Source organism: Lissotriton vulgaris, chromosome 1_2 (genome assembly GCF_964263255.1).
Source record: "Lissotriton vulgaris chromosome 1_2, aLisVul1.2, whole genome shotgun sequence".
NCBI classification, from domain to species: domain Eukaryota; kingdom Metazoa; phylum Chordata; class Amphibia; order Caudata; family Salamandridae; genus Lissotriton; species Lissotriton vulgaris.
Window position 1 is genome coordinate 68,591,053 of NC_141686.1, and position 25,641 is coordinate 68,616,693.

Sequence of the window (25,641 nt, forward strand, 5' to 3'; positions counted from 1 at the left end):
GGTTTTTGTCTTGAGTGGAGCTCAGGTCTCTTATATGCCTTTCCGCCCATACCACTCTTGCCCAGAGTGCACAAAAAGATCAGGAGTGACCAGGCCCAAGAGATTGTTGTGGCTCCGGACTGGGCATGGAGTCCCAAGCTTCTCTAAATGAGCATCGATCCTCAGATCAGGCTCCCACTTTGGGAAGATCTTCTGTCTCAGCAACAGGGGAGGGTCCACTACCTGAATCTGTCAACTTTATGCCTTCTTGCATGCAGAATTGTGTGGCTACAGTTGATAGCATTCGACCTTCCTCCCGAAGTTTGCAATGTTATTTTGGCTGCCAGGCAGCCCGCCACCAAGACCGTGTGCACCAGCTGATGGAACAAATTTGTAAAATATTGTACACAAAGGTTTATTGATCCTCTTTCTACTTCCCTCTCTCAGGGCTTCCTCGATATTCTGACCCTTGTCCAGCAGGGCTCTGCTCTGGGCACCTCTCGGCCCTGTCTGCATTTTGAGGCTGCCAGACCAATCCTCTTTATTTAAATCCCCTACTGTAAATAGATTTCTCAAGGGGCTTTTACATATGCTTCCACCTGCCCCTTCCATCATGCCTCAGTGGGACATTAATTTGGTTCTCACATTTCTTATGTGTGCTCCGTTTAAACCTTTACACAACTGCCCCCTCTGGCCTCTTACTAATCAAAACAGCCTTTCTAGTGGCAGTAACATCTGCCAGGAGAGTGAGCGAATTGCAGGCTTTGTCATCCAAGCCTCCTTACCTGACCATCTTTCCTGATAAGTTTTGTCCTTCGCACTAGGGCCTTTATCTTACCGAAAGTGGTAACACCATGCCACTTTGGGCAACCTGTCACTGTAGGAAAGAAGGATCTGCTTTCATGCTGGTGTACCCTTGTAAGTCCCTAGTATATGGTACTAAGGTACCCAGGGCATAGGTACACCAGGGATCTCACATAGGCTGAAGCACGTGTTATTCCACCCATAAGAGACAACTCAAATTGTGACTATGGGCCTTCCATTGTAGCCTGTGTAAGCTGGTGCTAGTACCCCTTACAACAGATATGTTTCCTTATATCTGAGGTCACTGCACTTAAAACCTATAGGTCACCCCTAAGGGAGGCCTTTCAATCCTGAAGGCAGGGTGCTCAGTTCTAAGTGTGAGGGTGCACTGCATGAGCAGGACACCCCTACAACCTTCGGAGTCCAATCTCCTGGTTTGTAAGTGCATCAGCCATAACAATACATAGTGTCCATCAAACATGTTAGAATCATACCCTACACCGTAAACGTTGTGGGAGGTATGATTCCATGCACTTTAAAGCTCTTCCGAGAGGCCCTCCGTGCTCCTGGTACCAGTCCTCTAGACCCGGACGGCAAACGATGTTGCTACCGACCAGAGAGACGATTCTGCCCTCCTGCTGCTGAGCCAAGCTTGAGCAGAGGGAGGTAGGACAATAGGTTTCCTGTCACAAGGAGGTACGACCACCTCCAAGATAGGATTTGGTGTATTGAGACTGGGTGGGGTCGCTTGCCAGGGCCACTCAGACTGCTTGAAGGGCACAGTTGGTGCCCTCCTTGCATACTCCAGTTTAATGAGGCAAAAACAGTATGCCGTTCCTAACAAAAAAAGGCAGGAGTTCAAGTGTTCGATGTGGACTGATCAATAGCATCCATCGGGATTGGATAACATGGAGAAGGGTTATCTCCTTCGGAAAAAGACCCTCACACACCTTACCAGCTAGGTGTCTTGCTTCATCATCGGGTCTGCTCCTTATCGGGCCGGCGGTGCAATGCCCGATCAGGCACCCGTGATGGGGCCTACTTGGCGGAGATCTTTTTTCCTTAATGCCGCAGGTGAGGTGCGTGTGAGGGCCTTAGGGGAGTTAGTGTAGTTGAAAATGAGTGTAGTGAATTAAAATAGGATAGGAGGTCCACACAGAACAATTTTAATGACTGCGGCCCCTAACCTAATTAAAAGATATACAACAAAGACGCTGATCTTCACTCTAAGGATGTGAAGGCTGCGTGTTTGAGAAATAAGGTCTACATGTTTCTCGCCTTAAAAAACGAATAGTTGGCGATTCATCAGGGCCAAGAGGATCTACCTACACTTTTTGGTAGTGGTCAAAGTGGGATATACTATGTATAAGTGACCACCAATACAGCACCCTAAAAAGTGGTACTTAGTAGATCAAAAGAACACAACCTGCAGGAAATAAAGATAAAAACAACATTAAAAGATGAAAATTGCATCACTCATTTATCTCAATGGAACATAGAGCATGCATGTCCAAACACCTATCTATGTGCTCAAGGAGCGCTAGATAATGTGAGTGTCCAAGGCATGCATGGTGTTTGCACACCGTGTCACTTCAAATGGTAAAGGGTAAGAGCAGCTAGTAAAAAATGCAGAGAAAATGCAGAGAAAAGCATCAGGACTCGCCCACATGGGGTCACAACTAAATCTCAGCAGTACCGGCTCGTGTTGACACTTAAAATGTATTATACCGCACTGGTTGGGGAGAAGAGTACACAAACGATTAATGGCACTCAATACTCACTGCTACACAGGGCAGCGCTAGCTGAAGGGTGCAGCCGTGGACGCTGCCAACGCAAGTTGCAAATGAGCAATGAGTAAGCCCCAGTCATCAAGGGTAACCGCCACCCCAGAACAGTGGTGGAGACAGTGCAGAAACAGGGAGTCGGCTCCGCGTGGGGAATGAGCGGACCCGGACGGGTCCGGACTCATCTCGCGGGCGCAGGCCGACAACCCTCTCCCACACCGCAGTACCAGTGGTTGGGTATCGGCAGAGATGCACCATGCGGGGATCCGAAAGGTGCAGCCATGAGGGCTGGGGGGGCATGTGACCTGGTCAGAATATGATGGTTCCTCAAAGTTGAGAAAACCAACAGGGGGAAGGAAAACAGAGCTTGCCCAAGTCCCCGCATTAGTGGTGCAGAAAACTGACCCCTGCAAAAGCATGCCCCTGAGGAGAAGGAAACACAAGCACGTTCACAAACCTGCTCGGGCGGTCAAAATACTTACACGCAATGCGACGTCCAAGCGCAAGGATCCTACCCCCACGGAGCCGGTCCAGTTGGAATAGGAACGCTCACCGTTCCTACATAAAGACGTCCAGCTCGGTTCGGGCGTGAAGGCGGGACTTCCGCCCACGTTGGCCATGAAGTTTCTGAAAACGCTATAGCGCGAAGAGGTTGGTCTCTGGTCTGTTCCTCCAGCAATCTCTCGCGGTTGTTATTCTGGGATCTTTTACACGCGGTCTTGACAATGTGTTTCGGGTATTCACGCTGTAACAAGTCACGCTTCAACTTATTAGACTCTGTTTTGTAGTCCTGTAAAGTGCTGCAGTTCCTTCTGATCCGAAGGAACTGTCCTAACGGTAGATTCTGTCTCGGAGTCCTGGGATGATGACTGCTGAATAAGAGCAGACTATTCCTGTCAGTGGTCTTTCGATAGAGCGTGGTTGAGATTTGGTTCGTCTCTAGCCTGATCAGGAGGTCCAGGAAAGGGATGTCTTTGTCTGAGATGGTGTTAGTAAACCTCAGGTATGGGTTCAAGGTGTTGATCCAATTGCAGAACTCCTCGCATTTGTTGCGATCTCCTCCCCAGAGAATCAAGATGTCCTCTATAAATCTTTTCTACATGAGCACATTGTTCATATATGGATTTCTGGGATTAAAGATCTCTCTTGTTTCGAAGGCGGATATGTACATACACGCCAGACTTAGCGCGAGCGTACTCTCCATTGAAGTACCCTGTGTTTGATGGTAAAGTTGGGTATCGAATTGAAAGAAATTCTCAGTCAGTGCTAAAGTTGCACATTCAAGTACAAAGGGTACAGGCGTACTCCAGTTTAAACCAGTTCAAGGAGCCATCGGCTACCGCTCTGGCGCGAAGATGGACAAAGGACATGGGAGTATCCTCCCCACTGTCCAGCCCCTTCCTCTGGGAGGGACCACTGAATCGTTCTAACCCTTTCCTTACATTACTTAAGAGCTTACCTGTGGGTGGGTCCCTAGATTCGTCGTGGGACAAGATTCAAATCCAATACCCTTGCTTTAACCATATGGGCACTCTGGACTTCGCATTGGGAATCAAAACTGCAACTGGGAAGACTCCTGCTGCTTCTGGTCTCGTCATCCTGCAAGTCTGCTGCAATGTCTGTGCCTGCGCTCCATACAGGATCTTCACAGGACCTGTCGACATCCAAGACACTCGAAGAAATCTTCCTAGTAATGCAGGAGTCACTTCCCTGCATCTGCAGGTACTTCAACAAAGGTGACCGGTCTGCTGATCCTGGGCTCCCACGGACTCCGAAAGGCTCAGCAACACATGTGGTGGTTCTGCAACTCCCTCGAGGCTTGCACTGTCTTCTTACTGGGTTTGAGGCCAGCATTTCTCGTGGGAACCGCTGGAATAGAACCCTTGTACACTGCGTCGACCTGCCATTCCGAAGGCTAGTTGAAGCTTTCCTCCAAACATCTTCAGGCTTCAAGAAGTTCCAGCCTCAAGCCTCTCCTCCAGCTAAGATCTTCGCCTGCAGCACCGTGGGCCTTCATCCTTTGGTGAGCTGCTCGAGGTCCTCTTGTGACTCCTATGCCTTTGCCTGTGGGTTCTCTTGAGGGTCTTCTTTGACTCCTGTGGGCTCCCCTGCTTGCTTGGGGCTTGCTCTGACTTACCTGCTCGTGGTGAGTAACTTGGACCTTGCTGGTCCCGAGACTGCACCTTTTTTGTTGACTTCGTTGTTGGCCGCTGCTAAGGCTTGTCGGTGTCCCTGCCGGATACTGACTTCTTAGCTCTCGACATCCGACGAGGGACATCTCGTGATAGTCTCCTCGTCCTTTACGGCGTTGCCTGGTCCACGCAGATGCAATTTCAAGGGCGCCGTTATACTCTCCTGCATCCCCGACAATGGTGGGCATCCGTCTCCCGTGCCTCCTGGTCACTCCTGAGTGGCTTAGACTCTGTCTGCAGGTACTTCTCATCTTGACTCCACCTTTGGGTTCCTCAGGACACTTTAACCTTCTTCACTAGCTGCCTCTTACTGCAGTCCTCCAATGGGGTCTACATTGGTATCTGACACCAATTCGCACCTATGCACCCGGCTTCCCTGGTGTAGTTATCCTGGGCCCTAGGGTAGCCAACCTTCCGTCCTCCACAGGGTTTCTTCAGGGTCCGCTGGGAAGGGTCCTTCTTTAAAATTGAACCCGACTTACCCATTGACTTGAATTATGTATGCAGTCATGTTCCCACCCTGCACACAACCACCGTGGGGTTCCTAGATACTCAACTTGGGTGGTTCCTTGGGTCACGACTCTTGTACGTCTTCTGGAACCACTCTTGACTTGAGTCATGTTCGCATTCCACTATTTTAGTATATGGTTTGGCTTCTCCCTGGAGACCACTGTCTATTCTGTGCTATTAATGTATTTTATTGACAAAGTGTTCTGTGTATTGTGTTTATATCTCCGGGTAGGAGATAATAAATTGTGTTAGTGAATGTTGATAATAAATACATATTGTTTATAACTACACTGTGTGGTTCTTTTTCACTTAACCTATACCATAAGATTAATTACTGGTAAAACAAGCTGCTTTACACTCCTTCTGGACTAAGCCTCAAGGCTGCTTTCCACAGCTACCACTTAGAGAGCTTTCTAAGGTTTTCTAAGACCACTAAAATCACCATATGGGTTGTCTAGGTTAGTGCTACACTTACATAAGTGTGCACCATATACTAAGCCAGTCTCCTACAGTTCCCCTGTCCACTTCCTATCCTCCTCTGCATCCCTCTAAAGAAAAGGAGTGACACCACTGTCTGAACACAAAAAGAGCATTTTCGTTTTACCGTGACTGCACAAAAGGGTTCCTGGTGGATGAGCAACTTGTCCTGGGGTATGTGAGAGCAAAGAAGGCTTGTGAGTTGCAGAAAAGAGTGATCTCTTGGGTCGTCCTTTGCATCAAAATCTGCACAAAGTGGCCTCCTGATGTCTTAAGGGCTCATCCTACCAGTGCTAAGGTTGCTACCACAGTGTTGCAACGTCCGCGTTTCTGCACAAGTTCACTAAGCATTACTGCCTGGATGGTCATGTCTGCAGGGTCGCCCTTCTTAGCTGCTCTGTCCTGTAGGACTTTCTGGTCTTACTTGCCCTCAGTCCCTCCTCTCGGGATGGTATTGCTTGGGTATTTTTTTCAAAGGTAAGGAATCTGCTGCTAGATGTCTCTATCAGAAAGAAAAAATAACTCCTTATCTGGTAGAGACAGCTGCAGATTCCTTACTAACTCAGCCATCCTCCCCACAATCCGTACAGGTTTTTAGGGCCTACTTGTTTAGAAACATACCAATGTCAGTGCACTTCATGGCTCTGCACTCCTGGCGTGGACAGTTGTGAAAAGTAACTGAAGTCAGCGCAGCGAGGTGGCGCCTATATAGGTGATGCGAACATCACAATGCCAGTCATGTCACGCGGAATCGACCGACCCCCACCTACCGGTATGCAAGGGTATTGCTCGAAGAAAATTTTCTGGATCAAGTCTGATGCCTGGGAAATTCAAAGGTAAGGAATCTGCGACTAGATCATGTCTCTACCAGATAAGGTGTTACCAAAGATAAGTAACTTGTCTGAGAAGCAGAGTGGCTTGTATTGAACAGAGGAGTTCCATTAGGCAGTGAAAGTTTGTACATTTCTGTTTCTACATGTTGGAAAACGAGGTAGTATCTGTGAGGCCTGCACAAATAACGTGACTACATTTGGCCTTCACTGGGAACCAAACACCCAATAGTAGCCCCTGACTCTCAGAGGGTAGTGCTGCAGAGCAGTCTGAGGCTTACTCAAGGGAGGTGGTGTGGGCTAGTAATTGCCATTTGCAGATGTGCCGAAATATCACTCAATAATGGATTGTCCAGTCTGTACTTTGCTTTATAAAAGTAAGAGTACATTTATTAAACACACACTGTGTTTGCTGTTGGAATTACTTCGTGACATTGTGAGAGGGATGGGTGGAAAATAAAGCGAGGAGGTCTTATAGGCTGTTGAATTATGGCGACATTTATTAAGGTCAATCAAAGTAGAAACGATAACTGAACAAGATGAAGGGTATGGAAGAGGTAAACAGGGTTGGGACTCGGGGTGTTGGTTGAATATCGTCTTCTTCTCCATGGGATGATGGCACCGCCCGAGTAAGCAAAAAGAAACAAAAGGCGGTTAATGCGGCTGTCCTATTTGGCAAACGGTTATTCAAAGTGTGAGCCGTGCCATCACCGCGATAAAATAACTAGGGCTTATGGGTAAATAGAGGGGAGGCTCAGAATGGGATTCCGTCATGCACCTCCGATAAATCCCTTCCAATCGTGAAACGAAAGAAGACGTAAATAAAAAAAAGAAAAGAAAAAAGAAAGGTAGAATGAACTTTGAGGGGGTGGGTGGGGGGGTGGGGTGGGTGCGGTAATCCGGTCTGATCAGTCTGCCGGTTTTCTTTAGTTCATTTTATACTTCCGGCTCTCAGGAGAATCACGTAAGTGTGGGGTGCTTTTGTCGTAACCGTGGTTACAATGCTTATGATGTTGACCACCGTGGTTAAAGAAGGCCCATCTTCTTCTCGTCCTCGCTCTGCTTCCCGCCCGTCTGCTTCTCGTCCTCGCTCTGCCTTCAGCCCGTCTGCTTCTCGTCCTCGCTCTGCCTTCAGCCCGTCTGCTTCTCATCCTCTGAGGGTGCTCCACTCTGTTCTCTCCTGTTTCCCGAACACGCACATCTTGGCGTCTTCCGGGATCTCCCTTTCTACTACGGACTCCGCCCCCTTCTTCCAAAGCGCTTCACTCCATTGGTTGTCACGCAGGAGGGGAAGTTCCTCGACCTGCAGGCAAAAGGGCCGAAGGACGTTAATTCTTGGTGATCCGTTTCCGCTCCTTCGTTAGACTGTTCCAGCGTTATACAGGGCTCCTTCGGGTGGCAGCTCGGCTCCTCCTCACATCTCCCTTCCCTTACATTCTTGCTAGCAAGAACACGGTCAAGCTGATACTGGGAGAGATAATCAGCGTTTGTCTGTTCTTTTCCCTTTGTATGTTTGGTCTGAAAATGATATGGTTGCAACGCTAGGAACCACCTCAGGATTCGGACATTGTGTCCCTTATTCCTTGATAACCACTCCAACGGGGCGTAATCCGTGAACAAAGTGAATTCCCTTTCTCAAGATAATATTTCAGGGATTTCACTGCCCACTTGATGGCGAGCGCCTCTTTTTCTATGACTGCATAGTTTTTCTCGCGGGGAAATCATTTCCTACTTATATACAGGACGGGCCGTTCTTGCCCCTGAGGGTCTAATTGGGGCAACACTGCTCCCAGTCCTGTGTCCGATGTGTCTGTTTGTAGGATAAATGGTCACGAATAATCAGGGCTGAGTAAAACCGGGTGGCATGTCAGGGTGGTTTTCAACTGTCTAAGCGCCTTAAGAAGAGAGGGGGTGGGGTATTTTAAGGCTTTTTCTGTCTGTAGGTTCTTCTGAAGAAGATCGGTTAGGGAAGAGGCAGTCTGTGAAAAGTTAGAGATAAACCTCCTGTACTATCCCAAAACCCCAAGGAATGCCCTTAGCTCTCTCTTTGTCTGGGGAAACGGGATATTGGCAATGGCGGCTCTCTTCTTGTGCTGCGGTTTTATATACCCTTCCCCCAAAAGGTGGCCCAGGTACTTTACTGAGCATGCCGCAAGTCGGCTTTTCGTGGGGTTTATAGTTAGTCCTGCTTCTTTCAGGGCTTGAAGCACTTTTCTCATGTGGGTCCAATGTTCGTCCCAGGAGGCGCTATAGATGACAATGTCATCGATATATGCTACCGAAATGCTGAACATGGTTTCTGCATTGTGTTTATTAATCGCTGGAAGGTGGCAGGAGACCGAAGGGGAGAACGAGGAAATGGTACAACCCGCTGGGGGTGGCAGAGGTGGTTTTCTCTCAGTCCCTGGGGTTCAAGGGCACCTGCCAGTATCCCTTACATAGGTCCAGGGTGCTGATGTATTTAGCGTTGCCCAAACGCTCCACTAATTCATCGACTCTCGGGAGGGGGGTAGGAATCGAATTGGGAGATCTTATTCACCTCCCGAAAGTCGATGCAGAACCTTATTGACCCATCTCGTTTGGGCACAAGCACTATGGGAGAATTCCATTCACTGTGGGAGGGTTCAATCATACACATTTGTTGTACCTCTTTCTCAATGGCCAGTCTACGAGATTCTGGTATGCGATAAGGGCACAACTTTACTTTCGCGCCTGGGGGAACATGTTCCGTTAGATGTGTTCTTCCTGGGTATAGAGAGAACACCTCTTGTAGTGGTTTCATTTGGGCCTTGAATTCCTTTTTCTTTTCCTCTGGAAGGTCTGGGTCTATACTCTACGAATAGGGGTTCCGGACTCTGGGTAAAACCTAACTGAACTCAAACTGCCCCTTCCCATCTTTTCAACAGGTTGATGTGATATATATGGGAGTTGTTTTTCTTTTTGGGATCCTGTTCTAAACCGTAGGTTACTGGAGTAACCTCTACAATTCAGTAGGGACCTTGCCACTGTCCCCACAGCTTGTGGTCGGAGGTGGGCATCATTATGAGTACATAGTCATTAAGGTCAAAGGAACGTGTTTTGGCCTTCTTAACGTATTGGGCTTTCTGGGATGATTGTGCCTGTTCCATGTGGGCTTGGACTATGCTTCAGATCTGTCCTAGATGGGTTTTCAGGTTTACCGCGTACTCTGGAAGGGGTTTTAGTCCCTCCGGCTCTTCCTCCCATTCCTCCTGCAGCATATCCAACAATGTGCGGGGTTGCCTACCGTATAATAACTCAAAGGGTGAAAATCCCTTGCTTTTCTGCACTTGACATATAATGGCAAAAAGAGCCAAAGGGAGCATGTCCTCCCACTTCCGAGTCTCCAACTTCAGTAATTTCTTCAAAGTGGTTTTGAGGGTGGCATTATAGCGGTCCACCAACCCATCAGTCTGGGGGTGATACGCGGAGGTACGGATTTGCTTGATGTTCAACGAGAGACATACCTCTTGCATGAGACGAGACATAAAAGGCGGTCCCTGATCTGTAATCCGTTCTTTGGGGAACCCTACCCGTGAAAAGATGTTCACCATCGCTTTGGCGATTTGTGTAGCGTTGGGTTGGCGCAAGGCCACCGCTTCTGGGAAGCGGGTGGCGTAGTCAACCAGCACCAATACAAAGCGACAACTGCTGCTTGAAGACAGTAGGGGACCTATGATGTCCATACCAACCCTGGAAAAAGGTTCCTGAATAATGGGTAAAGGTCGTAAGGGGGCTCTAGCTGGTATGGAACGGCTATTCGTTTGACTTATAGCACATTCCCTACAGAATCTTTTTACCTGGGAATAGACGCCTGGCCAATAGAACCTCCGTAATATCGTATCTTCGTTTTTTTCTTCCCCAAAGTGTCCCTCCCCCCCAACAAGTGGCTGTGTGCCAAGAACAAGACCTTTTCCCTATAGGGTTGGGGAACCAACAATTGTATCGGGTCATCCCTCCCTCCTTTGCGATATAGTAGCTCTTTTTTCTCAAAGAACTGTGGACCTACTTGTGTGGGATCCTCTTCACTGGCGGCCTTGTTCCAAGCCTTACGTAATGCGGGGTCTTCACGTTGTGCCTCCCGAAATCCTGGCTCAAACTGCCATACGGGGGCATCCTGATTAGGGGTCATGAGGACTTGTCTCCAATACTTCCTTTCCCTTTTTTTCTGTTTCCCGCTCTTCTTTGGTTTCCCTGGGGGACAGTCCGGCTCAGGCTCCTGAGAAAAGGGTGCAGATTTCCTCCATTCTTCCCCGTCCACCCAGGTCTCCTGTACGTGAGGCATGTGCGGATAATCATTCCTGATAACTGAAGGTTCGGGTCATCGCGGTATTAGGCCTACTTTTAAGGGCAGAGCGGTTAGGGGGGGGATCATGCTGTACCTTTATCTCGGTGGTGGGATACTGGCGACTATCCCCATGTACACATTGAATAGTGACATACCCTGAAGAAGTCGGATCCCCCCCTGGAATGGCCTGGGGCTGGATCACACTTTGCAAACACCCTGTGTCAATTAGAGCCTGTCGTTCTTCCCTGTTCACTTTTACTATTCTATGGTAGGGAAGGTGTGATCCTGAAGAGCTGCAGTAGTAATTTCTTATTAGCCCTACCTCCATAGGTTCCTCCTTCTGGGGACAGAACCGAGCTATGTGGCCTACAGTACCACAGTTTAAGCATTTGGGGCCTGGCGGGATAGGGGCTCGGGGAGGTATCACTAGGGGCCCAGTATGAAATACGATTGGTGCCTGTTTGCGTAAAAAGGGAGGGTCTTGGTGTCTTGGTCGTGGCTCCTGAATGCCTCCAGTGCACATCTTCGAGACCTCTTTGCGATTCTTGAGCCCTATGAAACGAACTAGCTATGTCAATAGCCCTGTCCAGATTCAATCCAGTGTGTTGTCTTACCCACTTCTGTTTATGCAGATATAGGGAGGACAGATAATGTTCAAGATAAACTTTCTCCATTATAACCTCTTTTGTCGATAGAAGGGGCCTTAACCACCTATCTGCCATATCCCTCACCCTATAAGCCAGAGCACAGGGAGTTTCCTGAGGGCCCTCCTTTATCTGGCATAAACGGATTTGTAGGTGTCATCATCTATACCTAGTCTTTCAAGGATGCTCCTCTTAACATCATTGTATGGCGTAAGGCCTATTGGATATCCAGACTGATAGGCCGCTTGGAGTTCTCCTGACCACAGCGGGCTGAGATATTGACCCCATTTGTCTAGGCTCCATCCTGCGGCCCTGGCCATGTGTTCAAAATTGGCAAAAAAGAAATCAGGGTCCTCTCCGACATATTTTTGCAGGACCACGGAAGGGAATCCAGCTGTACTGCTTTATTGACCCAGTGTGTCCGCCAGTTTCACGATTACGGCCTCTTGTGTCTGCCCTTGTTCTGTAAGGGACTTATGTAGGTTCACCCTGTTCTCTTCGCCGTACTTAAAAACTTTTCCATGCAGCGCTCTAATTTTTCTTGGCTTTCGGCCATCTTCCTCAAAGCCGCCTCCATTTACCCCGATCCCACTTCTGACACCAGATATTAGAGGGATGGGTGGAAAATAAAGCGAGGAGGTCTTATAGGCTGTTGAATGATGGTGACATTTATTAAGGTCTATCAAAGTAGAAATGATAAGGGTATGGAAGAGGTAAACGGGGTTGTCTTGACTCTGTGTGTTGTTGGTTGAAGATCGTCTTCTTCTCCATGGGATGATGGCACCGCCTGAGTAAGCAAAAAGAAACAAAAGGCAGTTCATGCGGCTGTCCTATTAGGCAACCAGTTATTCAAAGTGTGAACCATGCCATCACCATGATAAAATAACTAGGGCTTATGGGTAAATAGAGAGGAGGCTCAGAATGGCATTCCGTCATGCACCTCCGATAAATCCCATCCAATCGTGAAAAGAAAGAAGGTGTAAATAAAAAAAAGAAAAGTAAAAAAAAAGGCAGAACGAACTTAAGGGGGGGGGGGAGTAATCCGGTCTATCAGTCTGCAGGAATGTCTGGCAACATAACACCACGTTGGTTATGACCTCACCGTACAAAGGTACTTCACATTACACAGGTGACCTTCAGTCCCTCTAAAAGAAATAATGTTAGTAAATGTACTAAGGGTGCAACTACACCTCTTCACCTCCAGGGGATGCCCTTCTCCAAACATCCCCAACTCAGCCCTTCACACTCTGAGGCACTTCTCCATACACCCCCAGCTGAAGAACAAAAGTTCCAGCCCAGGAGGTGTTGAAATGCTGGCTGAGCCCTTGAGGGGTTATTCTTTTCAAGTCCCCATGAGACTTTTCTTCTTTGTGCTGGGGGGAGGCTGCGTTGCTCCTGCAGTTCCCTTTGCACCTCTTTCACAAATGAGGGTGACCCCCCTCCTCTGGGGGCCACCATGCACCAAAAACGATGGATTTCCCCATGCCTTGCAAGGCATTATGGGGCGCTCCAGGCTCCTTTCCGTGAATATTACATTAGCAGCTCTTCCGCTGTGCGGGGGAAAGCTGTGATGCCGCAGGCGGCCTCACGCTGCTTCTGCCGGCCTCGGTGGGGGGCCTGGTCCAACCGGAACCTCAGGTGAGTTAGTTACGGCTCTGGGAGCCCACCCCCGGCCGCTCATGCCACTGGTGGGGGCCCGGTCCGACCCGGGCCCCCACACGCCTTCCACATTGGAGGGCAGCTCAGGGAGTCCACCCCCGGCTGCCCCCGCTGGCTCCCTGCCCGGCCAGCACCCTCGCATTCTTCCGTGGGAGCCGACATGGAGAATCGCGCTGGTCCAGCTGGACCTCAGGGAAGTGCGGCGACACTCCCCCCTCCTTCCTCCTCACACCGGGGCCCGCAGATGGGGTCCTCGGCCCCTTCGAGTCCTCCCGGGGGGCTCGACGACACTCCCCTGTCTCTGCCTTCCGCCTGGGGCCGCAGATGGGGACCCGGGCCCCGGTAGATTCTTCACTGGAGCGCAACGGTGCTCACCGACTTGGCTCTTCTGTGGGGCCTGGGGATGAGGTCCCAGGCCCTTTTGGTCAACTTCACGGGGAGCGCGACGGCGCCCCCCCCCCCTGGCTTGACTGGGGGCGCTGTTCAGGATCCTGGGGGCAGTCAGGGGGTTCCTCCTTCCAACTGCACATTGTGCCAGGCTCCAGCACCTTCTGCCTCAGCGGACCACACCCCAGAGAGAGCTTCTCTTCCTGTGCAAGCACTTTTAAAAGTTGAGTAGGAGGCTGGCAGGAAGTCTCTGTTTGCCCTATCACACAGCAACACATCAGTTCACTGCCTTTGCTCCCTCCTTGCTGCTCAGGCCTCTGGGGTTGTTCAAAATGGCGTCGTCCAGGGTCTCCTGCCACATGGTCTCTTAGAGCCCCTTCCCCCCAGGGCTGCCTTCACCATGGTGCAGCTTGGTGCCTGGCATCCAGTAATACTGCTGATGGATGAGCCTGTAGCTCCACCCATCTTCTCTTCCTTGGAGAGGAGGCCTTAGCTCGTGGAAGTAAGGTTATCAATCCAGCCTGCTGAGGTCAGCCCTCAGCCAGGCCCTGGTTATGGTTATGGCTGACTCAGAGAAATATGACATTTCTGAATGACCCCAAAGCAATACAAGTATGACTTTGGACTCTGCAGAGTCCTACTTCTCACACCTGTTACAGTGGACTTTAGTGCGTGTCTGGAAAGTTAATCTAGGCCATGAGCTCCACATCCCCATAGGGGAATAATGAAGTGAAAAACAGTAAAACACACTGACTTTCCCAGGCATGTTTCTTCCCAGTGTTTAAAGCCTATTTCATGTCACTACCCAATTGTGCATAAGTCCTGCCACACCATTCACTTTGTAGCTGCTCCTGGACTGTGCACGCCAGGGATCTCCCCTGCGCAGCCCGTACATGTGTGCACATTCATGTACACATGTGTCTGCATGTAACCAGCCTGGTGTCCTTTACTCCAGCTGCTGCGCAGCGGCCTGGTCAAGCCAGGGGGACACCAATAAAATCCCCATGCAGTCTCTTTCCTTATGCCTTCACTGTGGGTGAGTGCCACCTTATGAGGCTCCCCCACAGTAACAACTCAACAATTAGGGGCTCAAAAAGCGAAAAAACAGGGCGGCCATAGTGTCAGAACCTTCTAACACTACAGCACACCAATTGGCTGACTCAGACACCATCAATGGCTTATATCATATGCCTCTGGAATAATCTCTTTTGTTTGTAGTCTGCATTATGAAGTCTCCCTTTGATAAGTTTTTAGTACCAATTCGACTGAAAATACCCAATTTACACATTATTTTAAATTCACTCAATGTTATTGATTTTTCCAAAAACAGGGCAAAACAAAGAAATAACTTATATCAGAGCTCTCGTCGCTAATCAGTAAGGACAGAAGATATTTGTTCTGATAATACTTCGGTAATGGTACTTACAGACGATACAATTGCGAAGACAGAAATAACGAAGCATGGTTGAAAAAGCACATCAGATGGATAAATCCTTGTTGCTCTACTTCATTTTGATTAGTGACCCTACAATCCTTGCCTGCTTCTGTTCGAGATAGGCGATGCACCACAGTTACAATTGCGATCATATATAGCTAGTTGTATATCACCTCCATTACATATCCTCTATCCTCCTTTGGTTCCTAAGCAAAGTAAACAACCTAAAATAAATAAATAAGTAAGTACGTAGTTAACCAATAAGAGAAAGGAAGACGAAAAAGAGAACTAACTCAGGCCAAGGGGTACTCATTTTGCATTGAAGTAGTCCGCGGCTCATCATCATATTAGCTGTTTGGTGGGGTGGCCATATTCCAGTCCTTGCTGTGATGCATTATTGATGGGGGAAAGTTGCACCTTTGCGAGCCATGTTTTCCTGTCATCATGGTCCAGAAAATGTTTTCGGAATTTTCCTCTGATTCTGAGATTATGTAAAAACATACTGTGTACATTATGCTATACACAGTGTTGTTGACTCCTTTATGGTCTATTTGGCATGAGTGCTCCGGGTTACTATATTTAGTAAAGGGTACCTCTCTACTCTTCATTTCCATGGAAGACGTATTATTTCAATGGGAGATATCAAGGTTTACCCCTCTTCTTCAGTGTAGTAGTGCACATTTTGTGTAAAGTTTCTGTGAGAATTGCTCTATTTAGGTGTTTTTTGTGTGGATGGAAAAGTGAGTGTAGCTGTTGTATGATACTATGTTCCTCTTATGTCCACAGGAACAAAGTTGCAGTCGATCAATGATTTCTTGTTTCAGAGTCAGATTGACAACATTAACCTCTTCAAGGTATGTGATTTGTTTTAAACATGTGGATTTTGTGTGTTGGCAGAACCCTGGTATATTATTTTGTGGAAACGCGTGCTCTGAAGCCAAATTAATTTTGTTTTCAGGGAAGGCTCAATCCAGGATTTATCTGTTTCAGTTGTGTGATTTCATTAAAGAAAATTAATTTTACAGAATGCCATTACTGAGAAACCTTTTCACCTAAACTGGTAAATGGACTTTTCGAAATGCCTGGCATATATGTTTTCATAGAAGCAAATTCATAGCATAGCTTTTTTTGAAAATTAGCTTTTTCATGATTGTTTTTACAGTGTAAATAACATTAATGCCATAAATGTTGAAAATTGCATCTCTAACTTACCCTCACACACGCACACTTTTGCATATACACTATAGATCGATGAAATATAGGGGGTGAGATGAATCAACCAAACAATCCACCCAAAACTTTTTTTGTTTAACCTAGCCCTACTGACAAGCCTAGCCCAAAGCTATTGCCCTAAACTTAGCCTTACATTTTCCATTTAGAGGTATTTCTATAATTCTTTTATTTTTGTATTTAAATGTAATTGACACAACATTAGACTTTCTACATATCTGATCTTCCAGTATGACTGTAGGGTCACAGTAAACTTTATTGTATTTTTTCCCCGCCAAGGTCATCTTGTCTCTTCAGTGCTGGGAGAGACATGGAGGTAGCTGTTGTTCTTAATAGACCTCAGTCATCCCTGTGATACCAGGCCCCCTAACAGTATTTTACCACTGACTGCATTTCCCTGCTTTTCATTTTTTATTTTTATCCTAAAAAGGGTTATTTTTTATTACTCGCATGTTTGGTTGAATGACCACCATCTGTATTTTTACTGTTTGAGAATGTCACTTTTTTGTACCACTGTTTTAAGTATATTAAACACCCTACATTAAAAGAGAACCTAACGAATTTGGCATACCCTATCATCCTGTCTATGATGCTGTTCTGTGACCATTTAATGTTATTTTGTTATACTCAGCTGCTTACACTGCTAAAAGTTAATTGTTCATCTAATTTAAGGTATTTTTTTATACCCTTGTTTATGACCTTATTGATGCATTTCTATATCCATTTGGATCCAACATGTTTAGAACAGTTTTGGAAAGTTCACATGTTAACAGGTTTCTCATGCTACTGTCTTCATACTCCAGGTCCAGCGGTACTGCATGAAGAGCATGATCAGCAGAAAGGTAAAATTATTGCTAGACTAAATTAGGTTTCCTTGTTTATCAGCAACAACATTCTTCATGTTATTGTCTATGTAATCCTAATCATTTGTGCTAGAGTGGGTAACCATATGTTTTCAGAGCTAATCCCTAATGGTTTTACAGCTATGCTCTGACCTGACTTGTGTTTTTATTTTTGACAACACCTCAAACCTTTATTGTCTGTAATGTGGTATCCGCTTACCCTTATAAAGATTTCAGACATTTACACGTTGTACTGACATCTTGTCTTAGATGTTTGTAATTCCCATGACATCTGAGGCAGTAGCAGACACACTGAGTTCATGTATTTTTTTTAATAATAAATGTTATTGGGTTTCTCAAAGCGCAACATTCAATGTGATAACATACATATACAATATCAGTGAGTACATTAAGTTACATTTGGTACCAACGTGTTGTGGAAAAAGTGAGAGTCAGTGTCTAATACAGCAGTGAGAACATAGTGACAGGCACCTGTAAAGTGCGACACAGTTTATGAACATAATAGTTAACTGAGACTAACACTACATAAAACTCCCCCCTCCCCCCAGCGACGGGCGTGACTAGTAGACTCTGATTCCATGAAAGACCTGCTTAGGCGATAGTGTTTAGTAGTAGGGGGGTGGCTTAGGTACCCATCTGTTTGAGTTTGTGGGATGGCGGTCATCGGGAAGACATTATTGGAACCCACTGTATTCGTTACTTTGTGTGTAGTAGTGAGGAGGGCAAGGGTGTGTGGGGGGGTTCAAGGTGAGCAAGTCAAACAAGAACTAGCAAATTCATAAACAACTTGGTCCAGAGTCATGCAGGTTTAATAATGGCATGACACTACGGGCCCCATTAGGATGGCGGGCGGGCTTTGCCCGCCCGCCATCCTATCGGAAATCGGGACCGCCCGCCCTAAGAGCGGGGGTCCCGCATGCACCAGGCACATCCTGTATTTATAGTATTGTGGCGGGCGGAGCTCTCTGCTCCGCCCGCCACAATACTAAAAATGCTTAGCAGCACATAGTTGTTTGACAGATGTAGGTGGTTGACCTTGGCAGCTAATTGTGGTACATTTATTTAGGACACTTTGACTTCAACCTCGTCCTGAGGAGGCCAAGATATCGGAAGGCCGAAACGCGTCCGCGTCGACATGCTTCAAAATTCATAAGAGGAGTCTGTGGATATCACTTTAATTATGAGATTTTGAGCCATCACAGTCGCTGATTTGTTGTCCTTGATTGATTAGGACTGATTGTGTTGAGACATGACTACCTCTTAGTGTACTCCCTGAATAAGTAGTGGGGCACAGTTCTTTTTGAGTACGATTCTTTGGGTGAAAAGATTTCATTTATTTAAATGTAAAAAATTTGTGTTTTGTTGTTTGTTGTTAGCTGTACAGATTGGATGTAGTTATTTGTGTATATAGGTGTAAATGAGATGTTACTGATGGAATCATATAAAAGCATTGATTTGTATGATGGATTATTATAAATAAAAATGATAATCCTGCTTTAGTATTAGGTATGCAATCATTGATGTGTATATATATATACTTGATGTAGAGACTAATGCTCTTAATATAAGGGAATTTGGAGTCCCTTATGATGTAAGTATTTGATGATCTATCCCCACCAACCCACTTTTGCTTATTGCAGTGTTGTATTCTTTACCCAGGTTTGGGTGGGTTATTTGGGTATACCCTTACTTTCGCTGTTTCACATTTATAAGCTAGGTAGGCCAGATTCCGTCCAGGACCAGGCCCCCCTCAACAGGGCCACACACCGCCCAGCCAGCGGCGCACGTGCAGCTCCCACCCCGCTCTCCCCAGTATCGTCTGTTCCAGCATTTGCTAGTTTAACTCACTGCACTGCAGAAAAAAGGATTAGGGGGAGGTGAGGCGGTCCACAATGCCGGGGTGGTAAGTGGGCTATGTCACTGATCTATGTGCTTGCTGAGCCATCCGGAAGCCACAGAGCGTCCGCCTCTCATCTCAGGGGTCCGCTATGCTTGCTGCACTACATCGGCAAGGTACGGTTCTCCCTTCGTGCTGGTTAACCGTACCTGGGCTGCTGATTCAGCCTTAATCCGAGGTATGCTGGTGCTCTACCCAAGTCTGTGTTCCGAGTGTACTGGGAGCATGAGAAGGCAACCCCTGGGCAGACCGCAGCACAGCCTAATGGGCCGCCAAGCCAACCCCTTGCCGCTATCACAGACTTTGGGAGGGCAGGTCAGGACAGGCCACACAGCAGCTTGTGGGTCTTCACCTCTGTGCTAGGCTCCACGTGAGTCAGCAAGTGTCAGCGTGGGCACGGCAGCACAGGCCCAGCTGCAGCCAACAAAACGCAGCCTGCAGTAGTACCATCCCGTGCCCAGCCCAGTTTCACCCTCTGTGATCTTTGGCAGGACCAGAGGCAGCCTCTAGGATCTCCTGATCAGACACCGCGTCCACCACCAGGTAATGTGGGGCAGCGGCAAGCTTCACGGGGCCAGAGTTCCGGCATTTTGAGTCCAGATCGAGGGAACAGGGAACTGCACTGCTACACAGCGATGATAGGGCCCAGGATCAGGGTTGGAGCAAGCCCCTGATTTCCGGAGTGCCTCCTGCTAAGAAGCCTGGGCGGATGAGCCGCTGAGGGTGTGAATGCCACAGGAAAGCCATGCCCCTGCCCCTGAAGGGAGCTCTTCAGTTATGTGGCCGCCATCTTCGGCGGTTGGCCACGCCCCATTGAGTTCATGGATAACCATACTGTTAATTCAGTCACTCCGATCTCGGTATTATGGCGAAGCAATGAGAGAATGAATTCAGGTAGAAAGCAAGCTGTGTGGAAGGCTGCATAATGAGTCTCAAATCTATCTGAAATAATTCAAACCAAAGTTTCTATAGTAGTGGATTCATACTTACTATAAAATAGCAAAGGTACCTCAACCAAAGTCTCATTGGGACTTTTAGATCTGAGGCAAGCCAACCCAGGTGCATGTGCAGTCAATTTTGGTGACTAAATGATTTTAACATATGATTTAGAAGACATTTTGAGTCAAATCGATCCCAGCCAATTGAATCAGAAAGTTGTGTCTATGAGCAAATGTTTAAGCCTTCTGTGGTTAATCTGAAAGCTTTGTTGGACAGGTCACAAAATGGGAATGATCTGTAACTGAGATAAAGTGCCTTTGATTGAGCTCTGACTGCCTCTCAGTTGGCTCTTGTGCTTTAAAGGTTCGAGACCTTCTGCAGGTCTAGCATCTCAAATCAAGAGTCTATGCCTGTACAAAAGCACTAAGTTACTCCCTGGCTAGGTTTGTGCTGTACTACTTATACATATGTAAGTAAATGTCTGTGAGGGGTATGTTGGATCTATATGTGCGCTTATAGAGAGTGCAGGCGGTACTGTGGTAAAAGGCTCAGGTGGGACACAGGCACATCTACACTGACAGGTTGAAGGAGGTTCAGGAAATGTTGAACACATAGTTTCTTGTGTCATAGCTGGGGGTTCTTGCAAGTTTGATCAGGTAAAGGCAACCCCACCTTTCTTTGTAGACCATAAAGACTGATCCAGACAAATGTAGTCTAGTGAGAAATAAAAGCAGAACCATCCACAACTAGTATTGGTCCATAAAACATCTCCTTATTAATACAATGATCAACTGGAAATCCTTCCAATGGTGAGCAGATTCCCTCTGGTCCAGGACCTTCATAGATTCCAGCGCTTGGATGCCTGGCTTCACCTTTGGTGGTGCCCAGGAGTGGACATCTCACAGGAAAGCCAGGAAGGGTTCCACATTGGTATGAATACAGAGCTACGAGACCTCTGGGTAGAAGGCGCTATATAAATACAAACACATTTACATTTACATTTACAAGTCTTGTGGCACAAGAGCCAAATTGTCACGCAAGGAAAGTAAATTATCCACCGGGGATACAGGCCCTAGTGTTATTTGTGATGTGGTCAAGGAACTGTATTCCTTAGTCCTTGGAATAGAAATTCAGGCTAGAAATTGAAACAATTCCAGCAAGCAAATTATATTTTAATTTTTTTAAACTTTTTATTTAACCAAAACACAAAAAGCACTGCAGTCATTGGTCATTTGACAGCTGTTGGGTACAACATAGGTGCACAACACATTTGGTGTTTCAGTACAAAACATTTCAACGTTTTTATATCTACCCATCTGCGTTCGGTGACTCTTGTGACCTCTCCTTCCTCCGGCGTAGCTCAACTGTAGGAGACAGGCATATTTCTCCATTATATGTGTTCCATGCTGCCCATTTACAGTCCCATTTTTTAGGGGACTCCCTGTTTTTGAAGACGTCCTTCTCCGCTATCATGGCCCTATCCATATCAGCCTCCCATCTTCTTATTAGTGGTGGTTTATCGACTCCCCATTTTTGTGCTATGTTCCATTTGGCTCATGCCAATGAAACCCATGATTGTTCATTTTGAGTTAGCTCGGTGGCTTCCCAAATGTTTAATAGATAGTTTCAGGGTAGCGTTAAGTCCCCCCCCATCACCTCCCCACCTCCACCCCCCTGCTTTCCATTTTTGATGTGCTGCAGCCCAGTATGTTCGGACAATCGGACATTCCCACATCGTGTGGAAGAAGGTTCCCTCTTGGGAGCAATGTCGGAGGCAATATGTGTTGATTTTCCTCCCCATCTTAGCCAGGACTCTCGCTGTCAAGTAGACTCAGTGCAAGGTTTTAAGCTGGACCAGTCTTAGTCTCATGGGGATGGCAATTTCCCTGAGTGAGGCCAGCGCGTCTTGCCAGTCATTGTCCTCTAAGTCACCCACATCTGCCTCCCTTTGATACCTTAGACGTGCCAACAGGTCTGGTCGGTTGTTAATCAGTTTTTTATATGTCAGGGATATGGCTTTCTTAGGCATATGGTCTAATAGTAATCTATTTTCAACGGAGGATGCTTCGGGTAGAGGGCCTCCCTCAGGTATCACTACTTTAAGGGCATGGCTAATCTGCAGGTATCTAAAGGTTTCGGACTGCGCTAATTGATGCTCTTTTTTTAGGTCCGCAAATGTTATCAACCCCTTTTTATTCCACATGTCCCCTACTGATGAGATACCTATTATATCCCATTCATCAAATCCGGGGCAGATGCTCAATCGGGCTCCCAGAGTGGGGCTACCTGTGTGATTTTCTTATTCCATCCTAGTTTTGTTAGTGACCAGGTGCAAAATTTCTATGATGGAGGCTGTATGACCGGTAAGGTATAGTCATTCAGGGTTTGTGTAGCATGCTCTTAGATATCCTACCTGCCCCATTAGTCACCTATCTGTGCGAAGGCTTCGGCCAGTTTATAGACCATGGACCCATCGATTGATTACCATCAGCTGGGATGTCCAGTAATAGAGCTTAAGGTTTGGTAGAACGATCCCGACGTCGTACCATCCTGCTGTTTATTTCTGCATCGCATAGTAGAGTTCGCACTGCACTTTCAGTACTTATGAAATAGGAATCTGGGACCTTGAAGGGGTATTTTGCAGTGCATACAAAAAGCAAGGCAATGCCAGCATTTTGAAAAGAACCGCTCGTCCCAGGAGAGTCAGTGGAAGGGCTCGCCAGTGCTTGACATCAGTGCGTAGACGGGTCAAAGACCCCTGCAGATTGTTTTTATAGAATGATGTTGGGTCAATGGTGGCATAAATTACCAGAATGTGAAACCCATCCGTTGCCATGGGGATGTCGTATTCTTTTGCCAATTTAGTTCTCAGGCCGTGAACTAGGAATAGTAGGGATTTAGACCAGTTTATTGTGTAGCCTGAATGATTAAAAAATATTCAGAAAATATGCAGAATGCTATGAATTAACGACGCTGGTAAAGCAATATATAGCAATTTGTCATCTGCGTAAAGGGAAATTCTGTCCTCGTGATATTCTGTCCATTTGAGTCCCCGTATCAAGGGGTCACCCCTTACCCAAATCGCCCGAGGTTCTAACACCCGCGCGAAAATTAATGGTGACAGGGGACACCTTTGTCTAGTTCTCCTACCTAGCTGGATCTGCTGTGATGTGTGGCAATTTACCACTATTTGTGCTTATGGGTCAGTATATAGGAGCTTAATCCATTTTATGAAGTTGGGTCTGAAACCCATTTGTTCCAATACTGCAAATAGGAAGGGCCATTCAATAGTATCAAATGCCATCTTGGCATCTAGTAACAACAGGGCAGTGTCCTCTCGTATCGAGTCCACCCTACCCAAAACACCATGTAAGTGGCGCAAGTTTAAAGCAGCATTTCAGCCCGGCATGAAGCCTGATTGATCAGGGTGTACCATATTTGTGATTAGTGGGATGAGTCTGTTAGCTAACACTTCAGGTAGAATTTTGGCCTCCGCGGTCAGGAGGGAGAAGGGTTGATATTCTTTACAATCTTCTGTGGGCTTGCCCTGTTTATGTATTACAACAATTGTAGCTAGTCAAATCTCGGCTGGCAAGAGTCCTTTTTTTATAGCTATCTAGGTACAAATGGCGATGATGGGTCTTCAGCTTAGTGGCCACTAGTTTAAAGAACTCAATTGGAAGACCGTAAGGGCCCATGGCCTTCCCCGAGAGAATATCTCGGATTGCTGTTGGTATCTCTTCTGCTGTGTGGTCCCCTTCGAGGGAATCCCATTCTTCAGAAGATGACGTTGACCTGGATAGTGGCTAGAAGGTTTCAGGCGTCAAGTGCTGTGGACGCCAAAACCGACGTATAGATTGTTTCAAAGTATGTATGTATGTAATTAAATTTATAGGGCGCACAGCTACCCACCGTGGGGTTTCCCGGCGCCAAGATGACAAGGCCTGCAGGGCAAAAGACAGCTTATTGAGGGAAGAACCAAGTCTTCAAGTCCTTACGGAACTTAAGTAGGCAGCGAATGTCTCTGCTATATCCTGTGGGTCCGCTATTTGCTCTCCCTCGCCACCCCTCATTCGGTGGACCCATCTTTGTGCCTGCTCCCTTCTCTAAAGCCAAGCTAATAATTTGCCTGTTGGCTTCCCATGCTCATATACTTGTGGTATATGGTCTTTTGCCTGGACATCATTGCATATAGTCTAACTTTTTAGCATCTAGCGTTAGTTTAATTGAGTCATCAGTCGCCTGAGCTAGGTTAAAATATCGTCCTCTAATTGTTCTATGCGCCTCGTTAGCTCTTTTTTGTGTCCCACCTTTAGAGCCAGAGCTCTACCTTTTATAACAGCCCCAAACGCACCCCCATATAGTTTAAGGCGAGGTCACCGAGCCTAAATTATCGTTAAAATATAGATCCATATCTTTTAAAAGTTCAGCTTTGATATGTGGTATTTTTAGTCCCAAGGGGTTGATTGCGAGGGTTGTGCGTCTCGGTTGGAAACCAATTTCCATTCTAGCCAGTACTGGGGAGTGGTCTGAGATACCCCTTGCCAAGCATCTGGCTTCAGTGAAATCGGGGACATATTCAGTGTGGGTGAGCAGGTAATCAATTGCTAGAATGGCTATCATGAGCCCCTGAATGAAAGGTAAATTGGTTGGTAGTGGGGTTGAGCTGCCTCCAGATGTCGACCAGGCCAAGGGCTGAGAGGTAATCTGCCAGTTTGGACCCAGTGCTGGGGTCTCTACGTGGAGGTGGTCGATCGATCATCCCATCCAGCGTTAGAATAAAGTCATCTCCTACTACTAGGGTCACTACAGGGAGGTCCAAAATTAATTTGCTCCGGTCGTTTAGTGTGGTTTGTTGCAATGCTGAGGGAACATATCCCTTCCCATATGCCAGTGGCAGCTGCGAACCTACCCTGCCCGTCCGTCGATGTTTTTCAGGGATTTGCTTGTGTTGGCAATTAAGTGGGTCTCCTGCAATAAGACTATGCCTGGCGCTTGACGTTTTAAGTACTGGAGGACTATTCCTCGCTTGAGTTTGTCTCCTAACCCGTTCACGTTCAATGTGAGGAACATCAGGTCCCTACCCATATTACCAGTCATGGAGATGTGTGCGTGTGACTTGGTGACGAGGTGGTGAGGAATATACACATAGGCCCCTTTACCCCGGGTGACTCAGAGATTTCACTATCTGCCTTGTTTTTGATCTCAGGTTTGCTGATCTGTTACCTCTCTCAAATGTTTTGACTGAGTTGATACTTGAGTGTGAAACCCCCCCTTCCCCAACCTCTGGCACTCTTCGAGTGTGAGGCTGCGTCTCCGACTCTGAAGGTAACCCTTGTGGTATGTTTCATTGTTGTGCAATAACAAAATTACAAACAATTCTACTATCCCTCCTTCCGCCCCCCACATCCCTCTCCCCCCACCCTGCCTCCTTGCATGATGATGTCCCTAGGCCTGGTGTTTATTTTGGCTCCCTCTAAGATTTATGGTTGGCCCTCATTTGGGTTACCACTGACTGGTCCATCCTGGGTCCCATCTGACTCTCTTTGACCTATTTCAAGATCCATACTGACTCTGGTATAAACTTTCACCCCAGCTCCATGACCTAATCCAGTCCTTCCCCGGTACATCCCTTGTGGATGGCACTGGGGGAGGATCCGATGCTAGTGGTGCTTTATGACCCTGAACTGACTTCATCCTGATGC

General features: G+C 47.1%; 1 protein-coding gene across 1 annotated transcript in view; it reads left to right on the forward strand.

Moving 5' to 3' along the window:
* DDX11 (DEAD/H-box helicase 11) overlaps window positions 1–25,641 on the forward strand; it is a 430,817-nt gene that overhangs the window by 210,415 nt on the left and 194,761 nt on the right. The window contains exons 14-15 of the mRNA XM_086952822.1: window positions 15,794–15,861; window positions 17,041–17,079. Of these exons, the coding sequence (XP_086808948.1) occupies window positions 15,794–15,861; window positions 17,041–17,079 (107 nt within the window). The remainder of the gene's footprint in view (window positions 1–15,793; window positions 15,862–17,040; window positions 17,080–25,641) is intronic.